Source organism: Asterias amurensis, chromosome 15 (assembly GCF_032118995.1).
Source record: "Asterias amurensis chromosome 15, ASM3211899v1".
Lineage (NCBI taxonomy): Eukaryota > Metazoa > Echinodermata > Asteroidea > Forcipulatida > Asteriidae > Asterias > Asterias amurensis.
In genome coordinates, this window is record NC_092662.1 from 14548473 (window position 1) to 14572180 (window position 23708).

General features: G+C 38.3%; 1 protein-coding gene across 3 annotated transcripts; it reads right to left on the reverse strand.

Annotated features, from left to right (window-relative positions):
• Positions 1-10: 10 nt before the first annotated feature.
• On the reverse strand, positions 11-23471 carry LOC139947845 (uncharacterized). Of its 3 annotated transcripts, XM_071945649.1 has the most exons (22): positions 23117-23471; positions 19004-19184; positions 18236-18366; positions 17207-17307; positions 16310-16404; positions 15396-15592; positions 14977-15055; positions 14301-14490; positions 13392-13738; positions 12901-12967; positions 12306-12502; positions 10131-10200; positions 9888-9956; positions 9706-9776; positions 8679-8714; positions 8263-8341; positions 7284-7357; positions 5920-6965; positions 4621-4716; positions 2953-3152; positions 1727-1880; positions 11-451 (listed from the first exon to the last, which is right to left on the reverse strand). In XM_071945649.1, exons 1-22 carry the CDS (start codon positions 23311-23313, stop codon positions 379-381), a joined length of 3750 nt encoding a protein of 1249 aa, XP_071801750.1. In that variant the 5' UTR covers positions 23314-23471; the 3' UTR covers positions 11-378. The 3 variants fall into 3 exon arrangements, with proteins under 3 accessions (XP_071801750.1, XP_071801751.1, XP_071801752.1); XM_071945650.1 differs by lacking the exon at positions 8679-8714; XM_071945651.1 differs by lacking the exon at positions 4621-4716.
• Positions 23472-23708: the final 237 nt, after the last annotated feature.

Genomic DNA, 23708 nt, shown 5'->3' on the forward strand with positions numbered 1-23708 from the left:
TGCGCGGGCATACACCACAGGCATTCTTTGTTTACTAGCGCAGAAATTTGGCGCTGGTACGGTAAGCGGAGAATGGGGATCGTAAGTGCAGAATTCGGCAGTAAGCAGAGTCATGTCCCAGGGCTTAATGTCATAAAGCCACTTAGCAGAAAATACTGCTTAACAAATTTCTTTGCTAAGCAACAAATGAGTGAGGCACCAGTTTCAAACTGAATGTAATTTTGGCTGGTGTAATAGTTCTGCTAAGCAATTCTATATTGTGCTTAGCATGTTTATGTGCTTACAAGCTTTGTGAAATTGGGCCCAGATCTCGTGGTGAACTTTTGATGAATAACCCCTGGCTTCCCCACCTTCTTGAAGATTCTATTCCAAGTTTACTCAGCTGACGATGTCAGGCACTGTTGTTGAAGATATTGTGTTACTTGTCTTGGCTCGACCGACCGATACAGTTCTGTAAAAAAGACAAACAAAAACACAATGTAGTGTGGACATCTTATGATGCTTGTTTGATTGCTCAATGGAACAAAGGTCCCTACGAGGAGATTCTCTCGAAAAGGGAAAAATAGAGCATCAATGATCACAACCCAATAATTTCCCCTTCCCCCCCCCTATGAGATTTAAAACAAAAACATGAATGGTTAAATGGCATCTAATGATGTCTTTTCCACTGCTCCCCCTCCTATCAACTGAAATTTTGTACTAAACTTTGCCCCTGGGGTCGATTTCACAAAGAGTTAGGACTAGTCCTAACTTAGGCTAGTCCTAGGAGATATACAAATTGCATGGATAATCCTAAGTTAGGACGAGTAACTGGTCCTACCTCGAGATAAGACTAGTCCTATCTCTTTGTGAAATCCACCCCTGTTCCCCTAAGAAAATGCCTTGGGACGCCACTGTTTGTAACCAAATCTGTGTGTAAATCCACCACTTCAATTATTAAAAAAAATATACACAGAAAGTCAAGTCGAGCATCAATGGTTCCATTTCACCACTACAGATAAGACAACTCATTATCAATGTGATGTTTTGTGTACAATTGAAACATCAAAAACAATACTATAAAGAAACCAGTAGCTGCGCCATTCCCTACACCACCTTAAGATTGCCATTTTAGCAGAGAGCATTCAGAGACTGGTTTGAAATGGAAGCTGCTGAATTTAACTTGGTCTCTTGTTATCAAAGTCTTATATAGCGCACATATCTACCAACAGGGTACTCAAGGCGCTGGGTATACAAGTGCTCAGAAAGATAGGTAATATTGCAGTGATGAATTCTGAGACCCTATTATTTAGCACCTTATAAGGGTTTAAAAGGTGATTCAGCACATTTAACAGCCACAGCCAGGAGCCCGGAGCAAACCCCTTCTCTTTTTGATAAGTGCACTGGGTTCTTTTACATGCGTTACACAACACATGGGACCAACGGCTTTACGTCCCATTTGAAGGACGAAGCAATCGTGAAGTGTCTTTCTTAAGGACACAAGTGTCGCGGCTGGGGATTCAAACCCACACTCTGCTGATCAGAAACACCAGAGTTTGAATTTGGTGCTCTTAACCGCTCAGCCACAACACTTCCACAATCATTCATTGCATTTGATGAAGTAGTTATTGCTATGAAAGCTCATGCTTTTTGTGATTAGAAGCAGTCTTCATGTGCTACCACTACCCCCTTGTTTTATGTACCAGACTGGGGTTGTTATTGCAAAGGGGATAAGTTAACTACTTACATATCATTCCTATGTGAATATTTCAATGCAATTGTCTGTTTGGGCGTGGTCCTTCCATCTCCTTCACCATCAGGCCCACAGTCTTGACATAAAACTCCCGTCTTACGCTCCATTGTCATCTGAGCCAAGGTATCGAGTTTCTTGGAATATGCACCTACAACAAAAATAAAGTCAATATTAAAATTGGGAAAAAAATTGAGTAAGAAACGATCGGAGGATGCAGACTGTACTGCAGTAAGGCTGCAACTAAATATGCCGTTTTTGTGTTAGATTTGAATATTGCCTGGTACAATGACGTGCTTGATCACAAGTTACCATTTAAATTTGAAGACTAATACAGTTGCTATGACATATGATTTGGGGCAAGCTTTTGCGTACTTGGGTAATAGATGGTGATCATTCATACACAAATTTGAATGAATGTGCTGGCAACATGGTACCAGTGTTTTCTTATGGCGGTTGCTATACAAAAGCTTACCCAGAACCGCGTGACATAGCAACCTGTTTCTATAGTATGAGGATTCCAAAAGTAACCAGTTTTACCTCGAGAATAATTATTTTTTGAATCCATGACAAGTTTCAGACATAAGCACACAATGAAAGTATAGTTACGGTCGCCTATTCCAAAGCCGCATTGGGGCAAAGTTGGCAATTGATTAGCTCATGTCAGGCAGGGGATCACCCAAGGATGTGGTTTAGCGACCATGCCAGTAAACGAGGCTCAAGTAAAATTCACTGGCCGAAACAATATCAGAGAGCTACGCGAATACAGGACAGTAAACAAAACAGTTCCTGGCGTTGCTACGTCTCTTGAAAATTCATCTTCTTAAAATATACAGCCCTCATGTTCTTTTCAAGTAATGGAACTTAGTCTTTGTAAATTTATCAACATTACTTGACTGTTATAAAGTATTCAATTTAAAAAAAGAATTACAATGAATTTTGTTTGTAGTTTTTAAAGTCACCCATCTTGATACCAAGCCTAACTGATCCAACAAGTCAGTTACTGTTTGGTTGGAACAACAGCCTTGTCACACCGCGGTTCAACTGACCATGCGAAAGACACTCAACCAATGACCAAAGCTCAAGCATGCTTCTGGTTGGGGTCGCCAAAACTCACTCCAGATGAGAACACTGGGGCTGACTCGGGGGAAGCAAATCGAACTCACCCACATAAACTGGCTCACAAATGTTAAGCAACAAATGTGAAAAAACAACCTACTTACTTTTGTCGTACAAGTTAGTGCTAGTGGTACCGCGTTGCACGGGTGGTTGCCCTGGGAGGTTGGTCGGCTGAGTCCGGAACTGTGTTGGGATAAACTGGTACCTGTTGGCGATGACCGGTTTACTCGACGGAAACTCTGGCTCGTACTGGAAAGCTCCTGGGTAACTGGCTAGCTTGGCTAAGTTCTTCTTGAGAGATGGTCTAAATAAACGTAATAATATGTTAACTTTGGTTTTTAGCCATATTCACTGATGTATGTTAGCACTGTATCCCGAGTTCTGTGAAAAAACCACAGGCATTTTACTGGGATTCAAACCCACGACCTTTGCAATTCTAGAGCAGTGTCATACCAACTAGACCACTGCAAGGTTGCCCTGTTCGAATCCCTGCCGAGTAATATGCCTGTGATTTTTTTCGCAGAACTCGGGAAAGTACTGAGTATTCAGTGCTAACATACATCGGTGTATATGGGTAAAAACCCAAATTAATGTTCTTTATCCCCGATGCAAATTTAACATAACGTCAAATATGTTCTACCGAGACATGAAAACCTGTCATGCAGTGTTACATAGACTATTTCATTTATAAATCGATTATTGTTCATCCACCGTTCAGATTCACACAAGAGTTAAAAGAGATTTTCAAAACGCACTCCGGTTTGGACGACCTCCTTTCCAACAAAAAACAACACAACTTGGACAAAAAATTTTTTCGTATTGATGAAAACAACAAAGAGATAAATGTTTAAAGAGATAGAGAAATTACCAACCCAATTTTTGTGCTGTACTCATTTTTTAATAGATGGAGTCCTCATGTAAGTGGGGAAACATTTTAAAGTCTCTAACCTCGCATCAAAATGGTGTAACCAACAGATAGTAGCCTCATGTCAGTTCTTTTCCCCACTGAAATAAGGATTCTATCTATTGGAAAAATGCAGTCATCTCAAAAAATTAACTGGTCATTTCCTTGTAGGACAAAAGCACAATGTCCACAGATTTACATTAAAATTACACAGTTTGAAGATAATGATGGCAGAAAGCTCCCCATAAAAAAAAGTACTTGATTAGGTGCTGTTGTTTTTTAGAAATGGGTAAAACAATGTCACAAAAATAATTTTTGTCTCAGTTTAAGCATGTAAAACGTATTTACTACCATAACTGGTTAATACGTTTTACAAGCTAAAATAATTTTTAGGGACACCACCAATATAGGGCTCAATAGCTCAGTTGGTAAAGCGCCGGCACGCTAATCTGGAGGTCATTGGTTCAAATCTAGTCAATTCTTTGTTCAACCCCAAAAATCATAAAATAATTTTTGTCACTCTGATACCAAAAATATTTGCGTAACTTTTTTACTCATTTCTCAATTAATACTAAAGCACCTCAGTAAATATTTAAAGGGAAGCTTTCTACCATTATTATCTTCAAACCGTCTAAAATGTAAATCTGTGGACATTGTATTTTTACTCAGAGTACCCAGTGGTGGATTTCACAAAGAGTTAGGACTAGTCTTATCTCGAGTTACTAGTCCTAACTTAGGACTAGCTGTACATTTTTGATATCTCTTAGGACTAGTCCTAAGTTAGGACTAGTCCTAACTCTTTGTGAAATCGACCCCTGAGCCTTTAAAACTGAAGCACCATTTAAGAGCAAGCTGTTTTTTTGTGTACCTGTGGCTACTGATGATGGAGTTAGCACGCTGGTAGAAAGAGGAATGATCCGCTAAGGCACTGCGGAAGGGGATTGCCGAATCAGCAAGAGAGGTCCTGAAATAGGGGTTTACATGATGGGGGTTTGGGATTAGGAATGAGGGTAAAGCAATGAGGCAATCTAGTCTTGCCTCAAGACGTCAGTGATCGATAGTGGATAGTGTACTGCGCTCGTTTGTAAATCGCACTATGTCGTGGCCGAGCGGGTAAGAGAACCGAACTCAAGCTCTTGTGTTTCAGTTCAGCAGAGTGTGGGTTCGAATCCCGATTGTGAGAATTGTGTCCCTGATGAGCAAGACACTTAACTATAATTGCTTCCCTCCATCCATGGGTAAATGGGTACCTGTGATGAGGGTAGAGATGGTTCTTGTGATTGATTTAGCTTAGTAGCGCATATTTGTTCACAGCGCTTTTATGACAAGCCCTTTGGATGTGAAAAGAACGATAATAAAACTGGCTAGTATTATTATTTTTTATTATTACAGCGCGCCCTCTTACAGCATGTTTTAACCGACTTGACTGGCACGCGTAAAAGGGCATGCTGTAGCGATTTACCTCCATGCGCAGCTAGTACGCTACACTATATCCACTATCGTTTAGGGACGTCTTGGGCTAAGACCAGGAGGGTCTTGAACCAAGACTATTAGGCATCAGGATGCAAGCAACACACATGTTTAAACAGTTAAGATGGAAAGCTTTGCTAGAAATATCAGGCAACTATAGTATAATCTCTGTAAGCTGCAGATGGAAATCGAGCAAGAAAAAAGCCAACATTGCAGAAAAAAATCACAAGAAAATTTACAGCATTATCAAATAAGATAACATACTTGAAGGAAAGGTATACCTTTGAGTTTTGGATTGTTTTTAATCCTTTATAAATGTTATCCGACCTGTGAAAACTTTGTTTCAAATGGTGGTAGTGTTTTTGAGATATTGCTGAATATCTGAGTGGATGTCCACGCGGGAAGAATAATCTGTTATTGGAATACACAATCTGAGAAACGTTTCATGCAGGGAACTGTTTCTGAGATTGAAAATGTTTTTCAACAAAACCACTTTGAAGGAAAAGTTTCTTTAAATGGTATTCATTATCAACAGATGCAGTGCAATTCTTACCAAGTAAGGTTTTCAGATCAATAACTTTTGGAGTAACTACCAAAGGTATATCCTCTCTTTACATTTGAAAGTTTCAAACAGTAGGAAGAAATCTTTAGGGATTTTACACACACAATCACAGAGAACTTCTTAAAAAAAACTTACTTAGTTTGTGTAATCCAACTAGCAGGAGGAGCATTGTTAACCTTTGACCCTTCACCTCCTTCCCAGGGGAAGACAGGTACGAATTGTTCAGCTGGTGGAAGACCCTTATCATCTTGGTAAAGAGGTTGTAAGGAAACATCCGGTTGGGACGGTTTGGACGAAGACCGTTTTTTATCTTTGGTGGATTTCTTTTCAGTTTTTGTCGTCACCGCTTCAGTAGACGATGATTTCTTCGAGGACCCGCTTCCGGATCTCGCGTCGCGGAAAACAATTTGTCCATTTGCTAAGAGGGTGAACTCCTTTCCCGAGGTTGCAATCTCTCGAGGAGTCATTTCTCTCGACGACGTCACCCCTTCCAATTTCAAGTCATGGGTTGGAAAATGTGACCCTTGACCCAAGCTGGAGCTTTGCCTCGGATCCCAAGTCACGCTGGTCGGCGCTCTATGTAAGGCGTCTTTACCCGGGCCCAACGCTCGTTGTTGGGCGAGTCCTGAATTGTACGGACCATTGTGCTTGGTGGAGCTTTTCAGACTTCGTAAGAGCCTGTCAAGTTTGAACGTCGCAGGGTCTGATTCGTCATCACTATGATGACCAGATGATAAACGTTTATGTTTTGAAGATTTCTTTGATTGCTTTTGTTGTTCCAATCCGGAATGATTACTAAGCGAATTTGTCTCCTTAAGGGACAACCTACTATGACCTTTGCCCTGAGACCTGACCTCGTCCGAGTTTGACCTCTCAGTTTTGTTATGCCTTGAACTTCCATTTTCAGGGGATATTTTCCTCTTGCTTTCTGAATGACCTCGGTGTAACCTTGATGAAGTATTTGAAGTACTCGTAGACTCTTTCTGTGATGGTTTCTTGTCGTAGAAAGTTTCGTAGTTATCACCTCTTCCGGAGATGTCTTGGCTTACTGCTCCTGGCCATCTTTCTTCCTCATCCTCAGTATCTTCATCATCTTCTGATTGAGATGACGAGCCGCCATTTTGTTGTCTTCCTGCGTGCCATTCAGCCAATGGTGCCATTGTAGAGGAAGCTTTACTTGCCTATGAAATGAAACGACAATTGGTTTACATCAGTAGGAATAACAGTTTGCATGGTGGGAGCACATCCTCAAGACAAATGCCCTTTTCAGACTACTCTATTCCCTGGGTTTCCCCCAGGAATAACAGCAGGTCTTTTCACATTTGACTGCCTTCCCCCCCGTCTGCTTTGGCAAATGGGCATACCCAGTGGAATAGGCAACCCCCCAGGGCTTTTTCCCACTAGGGTATATGACATACAGTGTGAAAAGGGCTTTACTCAAACGAACTTGTGAATAAGTTTATGAGAAGTAGAATCAGATCTTAGTCTTGAAGTAATACCTTCTTGTCCAGGAGGCTCGAAGATCTTTTTCGTCTCGTCTGCTTCTTGGAATGGAAACTCTCATTACTGAAAGCTACGGATAGAAAGAAAATTACATCAACAAACCAGTAGGGTTTCATGGCCGAGCGGTTTAGGGCATTAAAGGCCGTGGACACTATTGGTAATTACTCAAAATAATTATTAGCATAAAACCTTTCTTGGTAACCAGTAATGGGGAGAGGTTGGTGGTATAAAACATTGTGAGAAACGGATCCCTCTGAAGTAATGTAGTTTACGAGAAAGGAGTAATTTTCCATGAATTTGATTTCAAGACCTCAGATTTAGAATTTGAGGTCCTGAAATCAAGCATCTGAAAGCGCACAACTTTGTGTGACAAGGGTGTTTTTTCCTTTCATTATTATCTCGCAACTTCGACGACCAATTGAGCTAAAATTTTCAGAGGTTTGTTATTTTATGCACATGTTGAGATACACCAAATGAGACGACAGGTCTTTGACAATTACCAATAGTATCCCTTGTCTTAAAGTTCAAGTTCTGGTGGTTTAGTCATCGGAATGTTTCGAATCCCGGTCATAACACTTGTGCAAGATACATTACTATAATTGTTTCTCTTCTCCCTAGAGTATTAAATGAGTACCTGCGAGGGTAGAGGGTAAAGATTAAAGGAATGTTATTGACCCAATGACCAAGAGTGGATTTCACAAAAAGTTATGGCTAGTCTTATCTCGAGTAAGGATGAGTTACTAACTTTACTAACTTAGGACTAGCCTTAAGTTTTTATTAACTCTTAAAGAGTCCTATAGGAGTACTAAGTTTGGACTATCTTTGTGAAACCAAATCTGGGCACTAACATAACTAATGTTAAGCACACTGATACGTTTATTGTAAATATATGCACTATATAAGAATCATTTTTACCATTATTAATATTTATTGAGAGATTTCGATGCAATATTTTAAAGAACGTGTGATATTTACCAGATGACGGTCTTGATGAAGAACGTACACTTGGTGGTTCCGTTGATGTTGGTGATACTGGATGTTTTAAATGCCTCTGCTGTAAATACAAAAATGTTTACAAGTAACATCAACTACACGTTATGATATGTGTGAATGATTGCAGAGTTTCACAAAATATTAATAACAATTTAACTAGTTTAGAAAACAACAATGAATGTTAAATGGTTCAAACAACAAGTTGTGCAAACAATACTTCTCCCGTACAGCGTGACCACACAGTTAAACATATAAAAAAAAACTAACAAACATCAACTTAAAAATAACAAATCTGATGAAAACAAGTAAATTCAAAATTATATTAAGACTTTACTTGAGGTCAACAATAATATTAAACAACCATAAAATTCAAGAAGTTTTAAATCAACATTTCTTACCCAGAATACATAAGATTTACTGAATGGCTGATCCTTCTGAGAGCGTGCGTTAATGTTACCATGGAAACAGAAGTTACAAAACATGTAAACCTTTTAACATTTACAAATATTTACACCTCTTATTTCAAGGCAGTGGACACTATTGGTAATTGTCAAAGACCAGTCTTCTCACTTGGTGTATCTCATCATATGCATAAAATAACAACCTGTGAAAATTTCAGCTCAATCGATCATCGAAGTTGCAAGATAATAACGAAAGAAAAAAAACACCCTTGTCACACGGAGTAGTGTGCTTTCAGATGCTTGATTTCGACACCTCAAATTCTAAACTTGAGGTCACAGAATCAAATTCGTGGAAAATTACTTCTTTCTCAAAAACTACTCCACTTCAGAGGGAGCCGTTTCTCACAATGTTTTATACTACCAACCTTTCTCTATTACTCGATACCAAGTGAGGTTTTATGCTAATAATTATTTTGAGTAATTACCAATAGTGTCCACTGCCTTTAAAGGCACTGGATACATTTGGCGATTACTCAAAATATATATATATATTAGCATAAAAAACTTACTTGGTCATGAGCAACGGAGAGCTGATGATAGTATAAAACATTGTGAGAAACAGCTCCCTCTGAAGTAACATAGTTATTGAGAAAGAATTAATTTTTCACTAAAATACTTGAATCTGAGAAAGACTTCAGGCCTGAAGCTTTTCTCATGCATCTGAAAGCACACATTTTGTGCAACAAGAAGATTGTTCTTTTATTATTTTCTTGCAATGACTTCAATGACCAATTGAACCAACATTTTTACAGGTTTGTTACTTTGTGCATGTGTTGGGATACTCAAAGTGAGAAGACTGGTCTTTGACAATTACCAATAGTGTGCAATGCCTGTAAGAATCAAATCTATAATAAATCTCATTTTAAAGAAAGCAAAGAGTTATGTTCATGGAGTAATTTGCACGTTAACATTTCATTCAACAAAATCAGTCTTTCCTTATTATGGTGGGTTTATAATGGCTTACCATTGCAGATGAAATCCGCTTGTTGTTGAGCTTGCTTTGTGTCCGATTAGAGCTCTTATCTTTGGTTTTTCCTGCAAAGAATTAATATATTAGCAGACAAGGAATGTTGTTTACTATCAAACTCAGAGTGATTACTAAACGTATTAACGTTTACATTCCCTCTGGAATATTTTTATACATACCAGGTGATTCTTGCTCTGCTGCCCTCGTCGGGTGAGAGAAGAAGATGGGGGCTGTTGATTGCACATTATCTAAGAAAGCATGAGAAAAACATACAGTTGATGAGGATGACATGTATACATAGTTAATTGAGTTCTCTTGTCCGAGTCCACACTTAAAGTGTCATTCAAAACACTCAAATGCTCTTTTCAAATCGAATCTTAGTTAGACCAAATGAAGAAAATTACATTTTTTAATTTTCTTACATTCATCTTTGGGAGTCTTCTTCTTGGCTGCATCACTCTCACACTTCCCTTCACTCGTCACAGCAATCACCTAAAAAGGGAGAAAAATCAACAATTTCTCAACAGCTAATAATGTTACAGTATTACTAGTTCTTATATTGTGCACTTTAAAACGATATCAATGCCCTTCAGTGTATAGATTGTGTTTTGAAGCCATTCAACTTTAAAAAACCATAACTTGTAGTTGGTGGGTCAAAACAGGTATAAAATAAATATATAAAAAAAATCGAAATTGTTTAACATTGACTATTCCGGATGGCCCTTAAAGGCAGTGGACACTATTGGTAACTACTCAAAATAGTTATTAGCATAAAACCTTTCTTGGTGAAGAGTAATGGGGAGAGGTTGATGGTATAAAACATCGTTAGAAACGGCTCCCTCTGAAGTGCCATAGTTTTCGAGAAAGAAGTAATTTTCCACGAATTTGATTTCGAAACCTCAGATTTAGAACTTGAGGTCTCGAAATCAACCATCTAAACGCACAGAACTGACAAGGGTGTTTTTTCTTTCATTATTATCTCGCAAGTTCGATGACCGATTGAGCTCAAATGTCCACAGGTTTGTTATTTTATGCATATGTTGAGATACACCAACTGTGAAGGCTAGTCTTTGACAATTACCAACAGTGTCCACTGGCATTAAGATAACGTTTATGTTATCTGGACCCCACTACTCTTTGATCTGTTTACACTATACTATGCAAATATGTTACCAGTGACACATCAAGTGCTTTGTTGACCTTTCTGTACCCAAGTCCACAAGGTTGATATTGACTTTGACCAATCAATTGATCAATAAACACATCAATTGCATACTGTGCGATTAGGGAGCAATATATGAAACTGAATTCTTTTGAAATTTCCTGCACCTGCATGATAATGACATTATGATTTGACCTCATGATAATAATAGTTGAGCCTCTATTTAAAAAAAGGCTTTACAAACACTTGTAGGGTTTATTTTGGTAATTACTCCACAAGTTAATGACCATAAAGGTACATGGTAAAGAGCACTGCCCAGGTCAAAATTCCAGTTGAACCTATAGTTAACTGGGTTCAACTGGTTCAACTGGATAGTGACCAAACTCGTCCATTTTCCATATTAACCAACTGGTTTGGACTAGGTTTAACTGTGCTCAACTAGGTTGAAATTATAAACCAGTTGGTTTCGGTCCATTTTCCATATTAAACCAACTGGCTTTAACTGTGTTTAACTAGTTTATCAACTGGTTTTCAACTAGTTCCAGTTAAACACAGTTACTAGGTTCAACTGGAATTTTGACCTGGGTGGAGAGCTTTTGATATTATCAAACATTGTTAGAAAACGAACACCTTTAAAGAAAGAGGTTAATTTTTTCACCGAGGAAATTTGAACCTGAGAAAGGCTCCAGGCATGAACCCTTTCGCAGGCATCAGAAAGCACACAGTTTTATGCGACAAAAGTGTCCTTTTCTTTTAAATTATTTTCTGCAACTTCGACGACCGATTGAGCTCAAATTTTCACAGGTTTGTTATTTTACGCACAATGTTGGTATATACCAAGTGGGAACACTGGTCTTTGACTATTACAAATACCCTACTACTAGTTTTTCAGTGACAAGAAGGTTGTCCATGTACGCTCTAATTTATGTACTCAAAAAGTGTCATCAATCGTACATGTAATGTAACCTATAGACGATGTGACCTATGTTTACATTCAAACCGCCCTCTGTTGACAAAACACTGTATACGTCATGTTTCGCCGGGCACTGAGTTGCGTAGTCATAGTAAGATTGCGTACACTTTCTAGCTGGCTGCCAAAACACAAAGGTTTTGCCCAGCGGTATGCGCGCGAATCATGTTATGGTTTTCGTGTGATGTCAGAGGTCACATCGTCTATAATATACATGTTATCATAAGTGGGCATGATTATCACACAAGAAATACTAAATATGTCTTTGTGATGTCCAACGCAACACAAATCAGGAAGATACATTTTTGTTTGGTCAGAAAAAACAACTTGTTTATTTGTAATACAGCATTTTCAAAACCTCAAAAGCTGGGCATTTAAGGTTGAAAACGCGAACAAAAAGCACGCACTGAAAGGGTTAAGATGTGAAAGAACATTTTTAGAAGAAAAAAAAGTAATTTCACTTACAGTAAATTTATATTCAGTATTTGGTGTGAGTCGATGCGCCGTATAGTTGAGATCTGTTCCTGAGTAAATGACTTTCCCGTTTTGCGTTAATTCAAATCGATGGAGTCGACCGAGGGGAAACTCTGGAGGTGCCCACGTGACGTGAATCTCACTCCGACCTCGGTTGGTTAAGCTGGGTTTGCCTGGAGCATGTTTACCTAGAAATACAATTAAATATTAAATCAAACAAAACTTCTAAACTCGGGAAAGTACCTAGTAGTATAGACAGTGCTTAATACACATTGGTGTAAAAGGATACATTAAATGATCATTGGTTTTACCCTTACACCGATGTATGTAAGCATTGATACTCTTTTCCCAAGTTCTGTGAAAAAAAATCACAGGCATGTTACTCTTGTGGGACTCAAACCCATGACCTTTGCAAATCTAGAGCAGACGTCTTACCAACTAGACCACTGAGATTGCCCGATAGCTAGAAATAGTTTGAACACTACATTTTAGCAGCATCGATTTAATGGATGTTGAAAACCCTCTTTATCCCTGATCTATATTACATGATTTTTCAAACAGACTTTACTTATTTGACTAAACTTACCAAGTTCAGTGGTGGTTGCTGTAATGGTTGCTTTTGGTCCTTTACCTTTATGATTGAAAGCACATACCTAGATCAAAAACAAAAAAAGAGGATAGAAATATTTAGCAAACATTGCCTTCCCTCAGAAAAATATTCAAAACAATAACTTGAACTTGTAGTCCTCCTAATCAAAGGCAATGTTAAACTCTTCATGTTGGTTCTTTAAAGTTTTTCACTAAACTTAAACCCACATGCAGTTCATCAAAAGTATTACTTCAGTAGGATTTGAAATTTTGCACGATGGGAGTTTAATCAGGTGAGGTTGATGCTAGCACCATGTGTAAATCTCTTTTGAGTAGTAGTGTTAAGATGTGTCGACCACCGGTTCTTCTCAGAACCACCACTACTCACACAGTGCTGCCGCAACAAAAAAATCACAAAGAATCACCTAGATTATAGTCTAGTACATGTACCTGTAAACTATCAATGAGATTCAACTGTGTAATACTTACATGAAGGTCATAGGTCGTTCCAGGTGCCAGACCACTAACAATGCTACTTAATTCAGTTGTAGTCTCTACTTGTTGTTTACCGTTGTAAACAACATACCCCTTCAATGCGCCATTGTTAAAACCCGGGGGTGTCCACCCTAGTTTGAGCTGGGAGGTTGTAACAGCGAGAATCCTCAAGCCTTCTGGTGGGTCGGGCGGAGCTTCGTCGGTGGTTGCTATGGCAACATCACTGATGGGACTGTCGTCTCCTTCTGTACTGAGTTGGAGACTGAAGGCGTATTGGGTATCGGCGCGTAGATGTGTTACAAGATGGCTGGTGGATTTGCCTTCATAGATAAGCTTGGAATCTATAAAAAAGTATCAATAAAATATCAGCAATAGTACTACAGATTGCTTTGGACTTCGAAGATATATAAGTAAACATATAACTAGTTTGGGGTTGAACAAAGACAATTGACTGGACTCTTCCAACTGAGCTATATAGCCCTATGAAGTTTATTATTTGATAAACTTAATACGAACAAAATTGTAAACACCTCAGTCAAAAACCTTAGAACTAACATTACTTTGTTCTTGCTTCGCTTTACCTATTCTACTTTGTAACATTTATTTATTTTATTTATCTATTTTGATTACACATCAAACAGCACAACTTGAACGCAGATAACAGGATGAATAGGAAAGGAGAAGAAATGTTCAGTTTTAGATGTGAGAGGAAAACCCCAATGGAGAAAACCCATGCATCGCAAGTAGAGACTAAAACCCCAATCCACATGCAAGGCTCCGGTCTGAGGTGGGATTCGAACCAGGGTCACAGAGGTAAAAGGCAGGGAAAAACCCACTGAGCCAACCTGGGTGGATTAGTAAACACTATTTGTCCCTAAACAAAACAATGCAAGTATCACCCACCATTAAACAATCTATACGTGACCTCCAGTCCACTCTTCAACGTGACCTCTTCCCAGTCAGCTTGAACTTCTGTGTGACCTTTGACCTGAAGCGATGGAGGCCCAGGTTTATCCAACGTCTTCAAGAGTTCAAGCGTTAACTCAACTTCCTCCTTAAGATCTTGATGAGGCAGATCCTTATGCTTCACAATCTGTTGAGTTCAAAAGTCAAAGGTTAAAGGTCAAAGGGAAGGTATGTTTGGTAATTATCACTCTTAAAATTAATGGCAATAACATCTTTTTGTCAGCACCTTTTGATAGTATAGAGCATTTTGAGAAACATTTCACTTTGAAGTAATGTGGTTACGTAAAAAAGATATCAGTTTTTATGCTCCACAATTTGAATCTGAGAAGCATTATTGGCAGTATTGTTTCTCAGATTGTGTCTTCCTATGAGGGATTACTCTTCCTGCGTGGACATATTCAATCCTGATTTTTTGCAATATCTCAAAAACGAGACCACCTTCTGAAATGTTCACATGTTAACTTGATTGCATACATCTACAACTAAAACTACCTAACGGTTCCTCAAACCAAAGGTATACTTTGATGACATTAAACAACAAAGGTCAAATGTGACATATCCGGAAAGGAGGTTCGGTATAAATGCAGTTTTGATGATGGAGTAAATAACCAACCTGTAATGCAGGGACAACCTGGGGATGATCTCGCAATCTCAAACAGCCTTTTCTCTTACTCGCTAAAGTTCGTAATGTCCTAACGATGAAAAAAAAAGGGAAAGAAAATCAGTTTCAAATTTAAAATAATGAACATCATCCAATGCGGAGAAGATTTCTTGGTATCAGGAAACTTCTCAGTTCTAAAAAGAACTGTCCTGCTAGGATCGAGGAGGCTTCTTGTTATTAACTTCACTACGCCGGAGTGAGTTCTCATTTGGTCTCAGCACTTCAACAAGCTTGCTCTAGTCATCGTCAGGAGACTGCTAAAACCGCAAACCAGATTTAGTTTTCAGCTGTTGGCTGAACACCTAATGAAATGCCTAAAGTAGAAACAACAATAAAATGTAAAGAATTTTTTATTATAAAAACCCACTCACATCGCTGCAAACCACGCCGTTTCCGAATCCTCGTTACTCAGCTGCGACCCCAACCTCTGCAACATGACCTCTGATGTACTGTGACCTAGCAACCGATCATGACCTTGACGACTGGTTGCTAGGCAACTGATAGCGTAGCAAGCGTTCTTCCCGCACCCAAAGTCTTTACTTGACAGCATATTGCAAAGTCTGCTTACCTACGATACACAACGACAACAAAATCAGGTCAATGTTTTGAAGTGTCATGTTTACAATATTAAGTTGACATTAATCAAATGCTACCTTGAAAAATTCACAACCATTCCAGACATTGTATCTGGTCCAAAGTAAAATGTAGGGACATTTTATAGAGTACAAGAGCTGACCTATGTACATATAGGCTCTAAAAGATTTTTCAGGCCCTATTTAAAGCAGTTTTACTGATTTTTCTGAGGGGAAGAAATTGCAAAACAGACTAAAGCAGGAAGAACATCATATCTGTAGATACTAAACATGAACCTTGCTCTATGGGTTGTTATACACCGATCTGCCAATTGTCAATCAACAATATTGGCTTCAAATGTCAATAACTTAACACTTTGTTATCATTGCTATTGCTAAGGTGTTGGTTTCATGACACTCATTTAAAGGCAGGGTGCGCTTTTGGTGGTTACTCCAAAAATAAAAGACCATACAAACTGTTTAGGTAAAGAGCACAGGAAAGCTGTTGATATTATAAAACAATGATAGAAACAACCCCCTTTGAAGCAATTGTTCACCAAAAAGCATGCAGCCTTCCTCAGGGATCTGAAAACACACAATTCTATACACTTTAAAAAAACAATTGCAACTTCAATGAACTGTGATATGTTTTTGATTTCTGTATTTACAAGTGTTTGGGTTTTTTTTCCCAGTAACTATTTTGATAATCTTACCATTCTATCGGAGTCTGGGTGTTGCAGTAGTCTGGCTCGTCCAGACTCTAAGTCACATAACCTGCCCAATGCAAACGCTGCATTCATACCTCGACCTGTAAAAATCAATCAGAAAAAATTATTGTCAGATTGTCAAGTTTGCCTGACAATGAATTTGTTTTAATATGTTAAATTTGCATCACACACAAGCTCGTTGGAATACAGAAAATTTAGTCAAGTTTACCTGACAATGAATTTGTTATCACACACATGCTCGTTGGAATACAGAAAATTTAGTGCTTCTGTGTTCCACATTATGGGAGGCAAGTGCTACCCTTTTCTTTTATATTATCATAAAATAACAATGAGCATTTATTAGACACTTCCATCAAGATCATACTGCACTTGAAAGCAGAGTCTTTAAAAAAATTTGAAATGTAGATGAAGTAACAGATTCCCTAATGACAGTAGGGAGATTGTTCCAAATCATTGGCCCAGCCATACTGAAAGCCTTCCGACCTAGAACTTTGTTTGCTCAGGGAACATTCAAGCGAGTGATGTCAAGTGTGGACCGAAGAAATCATGGAGGAGTATAATGTGACAGTAGAGTGGAAATATATCAAGGAGTAGTTTTTGTTCAAGCATTTCAAAACAAGAAGAGCAACATAATGGATTAGTTCTCTAATCGGTAGCCAATGAAGTTCCCTAAGTGCTTGGTAGCCAGCATGAATTTCCCTTAGTGATTAAGTCATGTTCTTTCAAGTGTGTGTTTTTAACCATATAAAACGTAAACAGAATATTAGCTTTCTGTTGAGCCAAATTCACAACAATGAGCTATCAATATTAATATCCAACACGCTCTGAATATCGTTATCTTGACATCTCTGGTGCCCAGGCTTCTTTTAGAGCTCTACATACCTGCTTCATCTATTCCTAATGAATCAATAAGTTTGGTCAGGATCTGATGGGAGAAGCTGTGATCTAGCATGTGTTGACATCCTTCTTCAGCGATTGATAATCTGCAGAAAATAAAAAAACACCTTATGTCAGAAATTGTCAAAGCAACTTGATGTTTAATCTACTAAACACAAATTTGCAGACAAACTCAAGTACTTGAAGGCAGTGGACACTATTGGTAATTACTCAAAATAATTATTAGCATTAAACCTCACTTGGTAAAGATTAATAGGGAGAGGTTGGCAGTTTAAAAGATTGTGAGAAACGGCTCCCTCTGAAGTGGAGTAGTTTTCGAGATAGAAGTAATTTTCCACGAATTGGATTTCGATACCTCAAGTTTAGAACTTGAGGTCTCAAAATCAACAATCTAAATGCAGACAACTTCGTGTGACTAGGGTGTTTTCTTCTTTCATTGTTATCTCACAACTTTGATGACCGATTGAGCTCAAATTTTCACAGGTTAGTTATTTTATGCATATGTTGAGATACGCCAACTGTGAAGGCTAGTCTTTGACAATTACCAATAGTGACCACTGCCTTCAAGTGACACAGCGATTGTTAATTAAGGGAATAAAAGGGTAGCGACTTGCTCTTTCACAGTCGTTTAGAACCAGCAGGGTCTTGCCGTGTAATAAAGGCCCGTGATAAAGGCGAGGGCCTTTATCACACGGCAATGATATTGAGATCACTGCTAATTGGTTTGCAAGGTTCATGAAAAGGTTCATTTATTTTCTACAGTTATCAAAAAAGTTTAAAGAATACAACACAGTAAAGATATTTCAAGATAAAACTAAATATGATACCGCAGAGGGATCCATTTTAGAAGCAGAGCTTGAAGGCAGTGGACCCTAAAGACAAGCATGTGCATTGAGACAAAGAATAATAAACTGTTGCTCATAAAATGGAAAAATTACAAAATTGTCCATTTGATTGTGGCTGGGCACACATTAATTTGTGAACTAGAATAGTCAAACTAATGAAGATTTTTACCTTGCTAATACCAGGGCTGCGTTACTTGCAGTCCACATATTAGTACTGTTTAATAGACCTGTGATTCGGCTGATCGTTATATCCAGACATTGCTCCTTGATCATCCAATCACGACCACCTTGACTCTCCGCCTTCATGGAATAATAATAATCAAAATCATTAAATTATTAGAATCACTAGGATTGTAAATACAATTTTAGTTTAAACATCACTCTCCCTTACCACTGGTCTGTGAGCCAGTTAAGGATTTGTCCTAAAAAATAATTTCCACGTAGCTTGTCATTTCATTTTTCCCTTCAGCTTTTTCACTTGTCCATACTAAATATTAATAAAGAGATGCTTTTCAACACTGGTCTGCCCAGCAGGACCACTAGGAGCGAACCTAGAGATTTCTTTAGATGTTTTAATTTGCATTTGGCCAGCGGACAACTGTTTATGGAGAACGCCGGAGTCAAAGTGCAGTCTTAGTGGTCCAACTGGCTACATGTAGTACAGTGTTGGCAAGCACTGTATTTCATATGAAATATTGACCAGTGAAAAAGCTGAAATGACAAGCTACATGTAAATGGTCCTGCTGGTCTGACACTGTACAAGTTTAGGGCAAACCCTGCAATAGATTTCATTGTTAGGCCGAGTAAAAAAAAGAGACGAGTTTAGCATCTGGGTTTCTCAAAAAAAAGAAGGAAGAAGGGCTTTTTATTTTTTTATTTTTTTATTTCAAGATGGCCGCCATTCTTTTTAGAGAGAGAGAGCGACTAAGTTATTTACCAATGTTCCGAGTGTTCCTGCAGCATTCATGACGGATTCATCGTCGTCGTAATCCAGCATGTTGGTCAGATCAGGTAAGATGGTTTGTGGGTGTGACCCATTAATGATTGACATGACCCTCATCTGACCTTCTTGATTCTCGGCTAAGGTACCAAAGATGTAAGCAGCATTTCCAGCAACCCTACAAGAAAAGAAACAAAAAAGATTGTAAATTGCACATTTTGTTTGTGGTACACCATACATGTGTATCTATTTGCTGAGCAGATTATATTCTTTTGAGAACTAATGTCTTACTATTTTTTAACTAAGAGGTATACATATTGATACCTCACCATGCAATGCCTCAAATCCTATATTTTTTAACTGCCGTGTATAGGCCCTAGTAGATTTTTTTCTAAATTCTTGAGACTTTTCAGTTAAAAAAAGAAATTGCCTGCTTAAATTATACCTGGACAGATCAGGTAAGAAATTGGCCGGGAAAAACAAGTTTAACTTAGTAGATCTAGGAACTTCTTCAAAGTAATTCAATGCCGCAGAGTGAGTTCTTTGTGTCATTGTTTTGACTAGCTTACTCTGTCCACGTCAGGAGACTGTTTATTTATAAGTTTACAGAATGTTTTATGGCAAAATGAATCCACTAAGGAATCCCTTTGAAATCCCTTTGCTTCTACATGTATTTCATTTTGAGGATCAACAAATTTCATTTGAGACGGAAAAATACATTATGTTAATTGTGGGTTGTACGGGAACACTTAAAGAAAAGCAATTTTTATTATTACTTTTTTTTAATGAGAGATCGCCTAACATCACGAGGCCGGATGGCCACTACAAGGTGAGGGCTACCTAAGGTGTCAACCCAAACCAATTGCCACTTGCCCAGGGGCATGTTGCCACCTACTCTTGAGACTGAAACAGGGTTACCCTCTTCACAGTCTATATTAGGATTCAGGCATGGGTGTCTTCCACTAGGAGCACAGTTTGAGGAGCAGAATGCATACTCATCTTTTCACGAAGCAATTATAAATTGAGTGCCTTGCTCAAGGGCACAAGCGTCAGGGTGTTACTTTTGGTTTTAAAAACACAAAGTGAATTGCGTGACTCCTCTGCCAATTTGTTTGCCAAGAACAAGGGATTTAGGGAGGTGTCACGTTCCCTTTAGCATTTGGGCAACGCTTGCCATTACACAAACACCATGGCCAAAAAGTGAAACAATTTTCTACACCATGGAGGTTGGTAGAACCATGGCGGTAGAGTGGATGAGCGAATTTTTTCCTTTCCTCCATGGCAGACCTGTACCCAATGGAGGTATATCTATACCCCATGGGGGTAGAAATGTGCCACATTGGGGTATAACTGTACCCCAATTGATGAGGAATAGTATGAAGACCAATATTGAGTATCATGATAGAAAATCAAAGAGCAGTGTGTTTTCAGTTTAAATCCTAACTTTGATGCCTCGTTTCCTGTCAATAAAGTTGACACTTCTTTTGTGTATACATTTTTTACTAGTATCTGTGCCCGTATACACCTATCAGCCATGGAGGTACAAATGCGCCTGTAAGGTCTAACTGTACCCCAAGTGAGGTAGATGAAGACCGATAACCAATCAGTTACATAGATCATAAACGAGAGAGCTAAAAGTTTGTTTTCAGTTTGAATCCTGACTACACCTCATTTCCTATCAATAATAACCACAAAATGTATCATAAACATACCCTAGAGGTAGAACTGTGCACACAGAGTTAGACCTACCATGGAGGTATATCTGTGCCCAATTAAGGTATATCTGTGCCCAATTAAGGTATATCTGTGCCCAATTAAGGTATATATGTGCCCAATAAGGTATAACTGTACCCCAATGACTGAGGTATTTGTATTAAAGGCAGTGGACACTATTGGTAATTGTCAAACACTAGCCTTCACAGTTGGTGTATCTCAACATATGCATAAAATAAAAAACCTGTGAAACTTTCAGTTCAATCGGTCATCAAAGTTGCGAGAAAATAATGAAAGAAGAAAACACCCTAGTTACACAAAGGTGTGTGCGTTTAGATGATTGATTTCGAGACCTCAAGTTCTAAACTTGAGGTCTCGAAATCAAGTTCGTGGAAAATTACTTCTTTCTCGAAAACTATTGCACTTCAGAGGTAGCCGTTTCTCACAATGTTTTATACCATTAACCTCTCCCTATTACTCATCACCAAAAAAGGTTTTATGCTAATATCTATTTTAAGTGATTACCGATAGTGTCCACTGCCTTTAAGGACTGTACCCAATAGAGTATTATGATTGAGAGAGAAGTTTGTTTTCAGTTGAAATTCCTGACTACGCCCGTTTCCTGTCAATAAAGGTTAATTATTCCCTCTGCTCTAATACTATGCTTTGTACACAACACAGCCAGACTCAGTGATCCCACTAGCAAACCCATTACCTCCCAAAAGTCAACACCTAAAGATCTCTGTGTACACACAAGACACCCACAGATCTGTTTGAATAGTAAATAACAGAGTTAAGTGACTTGAAAACTGCACCCCTATATACAGGTGGATGAGAATAAAGAAAGTCACTCTATGCTTGTACAGACACTTGTGTAGCCAGTGTGTTGTCGCAATTATTCATATGCAATTTATAAGAAAATGGGGTGTTGGTGACAGCTGGAATTTTTACACTTCGTGAGTGGAGTACAAACATTCTCATTAAAAGACATGTGACAAACTCTAACTGAATGGAATTACAACTGAACAACATCTCTGTTAAAGGTGTCAGTATTCGGATGGGGCAATAAATTAGTGGGTGGCAATCTTAAAAAACACCTGTAACTGTTAACAGTTACTTCTGCTCTATAACAGATGTATCGACTTTGTTGTAGTATCCTACATGCCTGACGGAGGCAACGAAGGCGATGAAATGCACCGTTAGAAATTTACAACTTCCTCATAGGGTGCCCTTTAAAGGCAATGGACACTATTGGTAATTGTCTTCACAGTTGGTGTTTCTCAGCATATGCATAAAATAACAAACCTGTGAAAATTTGAGCTCAATCGGTCATCGAACTTGCGAGATAAGAATGAAAAAGAAAAACGAAGTTGTGTGCGTTTAGATGGTTGATTTTGAGACCTCAGTTCTAAATCTGAGGTCTCAAAATCAAATTCGTGGAAAATTACTTCTTTCTCGAAAACTATGGCACTTCAGAGGGAGCCGTTTCTCACAATGTTTTCTACCATCAACCTCTCCCCATTACTCGTCACCAAGAAAGGTTTATGCTAATAATGATTTTGAGTAATACCAATAGTGTCCACTGCCTTTAACAAGGAGAAAACGCCTTGGTGTCCTTGCCCTTTCAAAAACGAAGCCTAAAGCATACAGGCCTGTCCTTACACAAAACACTGATTACCCAATTCTAGACACAATTCCCTGAGCAACATTCCAATTACCGGTATGACTAAATGACCCAACCAAACTAAAATGGATCTTGTTTAGAGGAATTTGAATTTAGTATTTTTAATTATTTAGTAACAGTATTATTAATATCAATAATAGAGAAAATAGAATTAGCTGTCTCAATAAAAGAGACAGAATAACCAGCCGGTACAAATTTATCCAATTCAGTTGTCAAATTTTGTCACAGGTTATCCTTAAAATGTAGCAATCAAAATAAGAAATTTTGTGGATGTGTTTACTAAGGGGTTTTAAAGTAAATTTGATAACCCTAACCCTACGCTCGAGGGACAGCAAAAAGCAACTCACTTACTTTAATTAAAATAAAATAAAAACGTAGTTTTGTTTACATTTATTATACATAAAAAGAATACAAAGTGGGTAATTATACAATAGCACAATTTTACAATTATATAATGGTTCAAATAAACAACCTGTAAGTTATAGGGAAAAAATACACAATAAATTTTATACAAAAAAAATTAATATTAACATAAAATAAATACAATATTGCACAAGTAAGTGGCGTGCGTGGCTGTGAACCACAATCCACAAACAAAGTTGTTTCACTTCAGATTTGTTGACATTTTTTATTTGAGATCTCAGTAAATGCTTTTCTTCCTACATGACATGTCTTACTCCAATGCTACATGACATTTATAAAGCCTACCATACCTTGTATTGTCTGCTACCAGCATTCGTACCATCCCCCACAAGAAGTCTTCCGAGCCGTAGTGAGCGAGAAATGCCCCGATGGTGTGCGGTTTATCACGGTGCAGGTCGTCCACCAGCAACTCCATCGCGGAGTGGCTGGCCGGACCCTCCTCCAGCAACCGCTGAAAGTAGTCATTTTTCCGCCAATGCAGGCTCATTGTGCCCTAAATTTTGCTCTAAGACATGGTTTATAATCTCATCATAGTCTCTCAGAATAAAGAAAATACAGATTCATTTAAAATAATTGGTGAATTCACGTGTGATTTTTTCGTTTTTCTGTCGCAACTCATGTGATTGTCGTTATGCACTTGTTGACATTGCCTACGCTTTACTATATGCGTATGGTTCCCGACTCATCAAACATTTCTCTGAATGGGATTATTTCACAAACATTGTAAACCAATCTACACCGCCAATCCATTATGGTTATTTATTAACGTGTAGATGATGTATATTTGAGTACAAATTTTGCAACAATTTCTTTCAAACTAAAAAATGATAATCGTTTTACAAAACGAGTTTTTGTGTTTGAATATTTGTTATTATCAGTGAA

Bases quoted from the DNA above. Each gene is read 5' to 3' on its own strand.
- LOC139947845 (XM_071945649.1), bottom strand. From the start codon at position 23,313: ATGAGCCTGCATTGGCGGAAAAATGACTACTTTCAGCGGTTGCTGGAG. The intron at 17,308-18,235 runs GTAAAAATCTTC...TATTTTCTGCAG, and splicing joins GCAGCCCTGGTATTAGCAAG to ATTATCAATCGCTGAAGAAG. The intron at 3,153-4,620 runs GTACACAAAAAA...ACGTTTATTTAG, and splicing joins TCCATCATCAGTAGCCACAG to ACCATCTCTCAAGAAGAACT.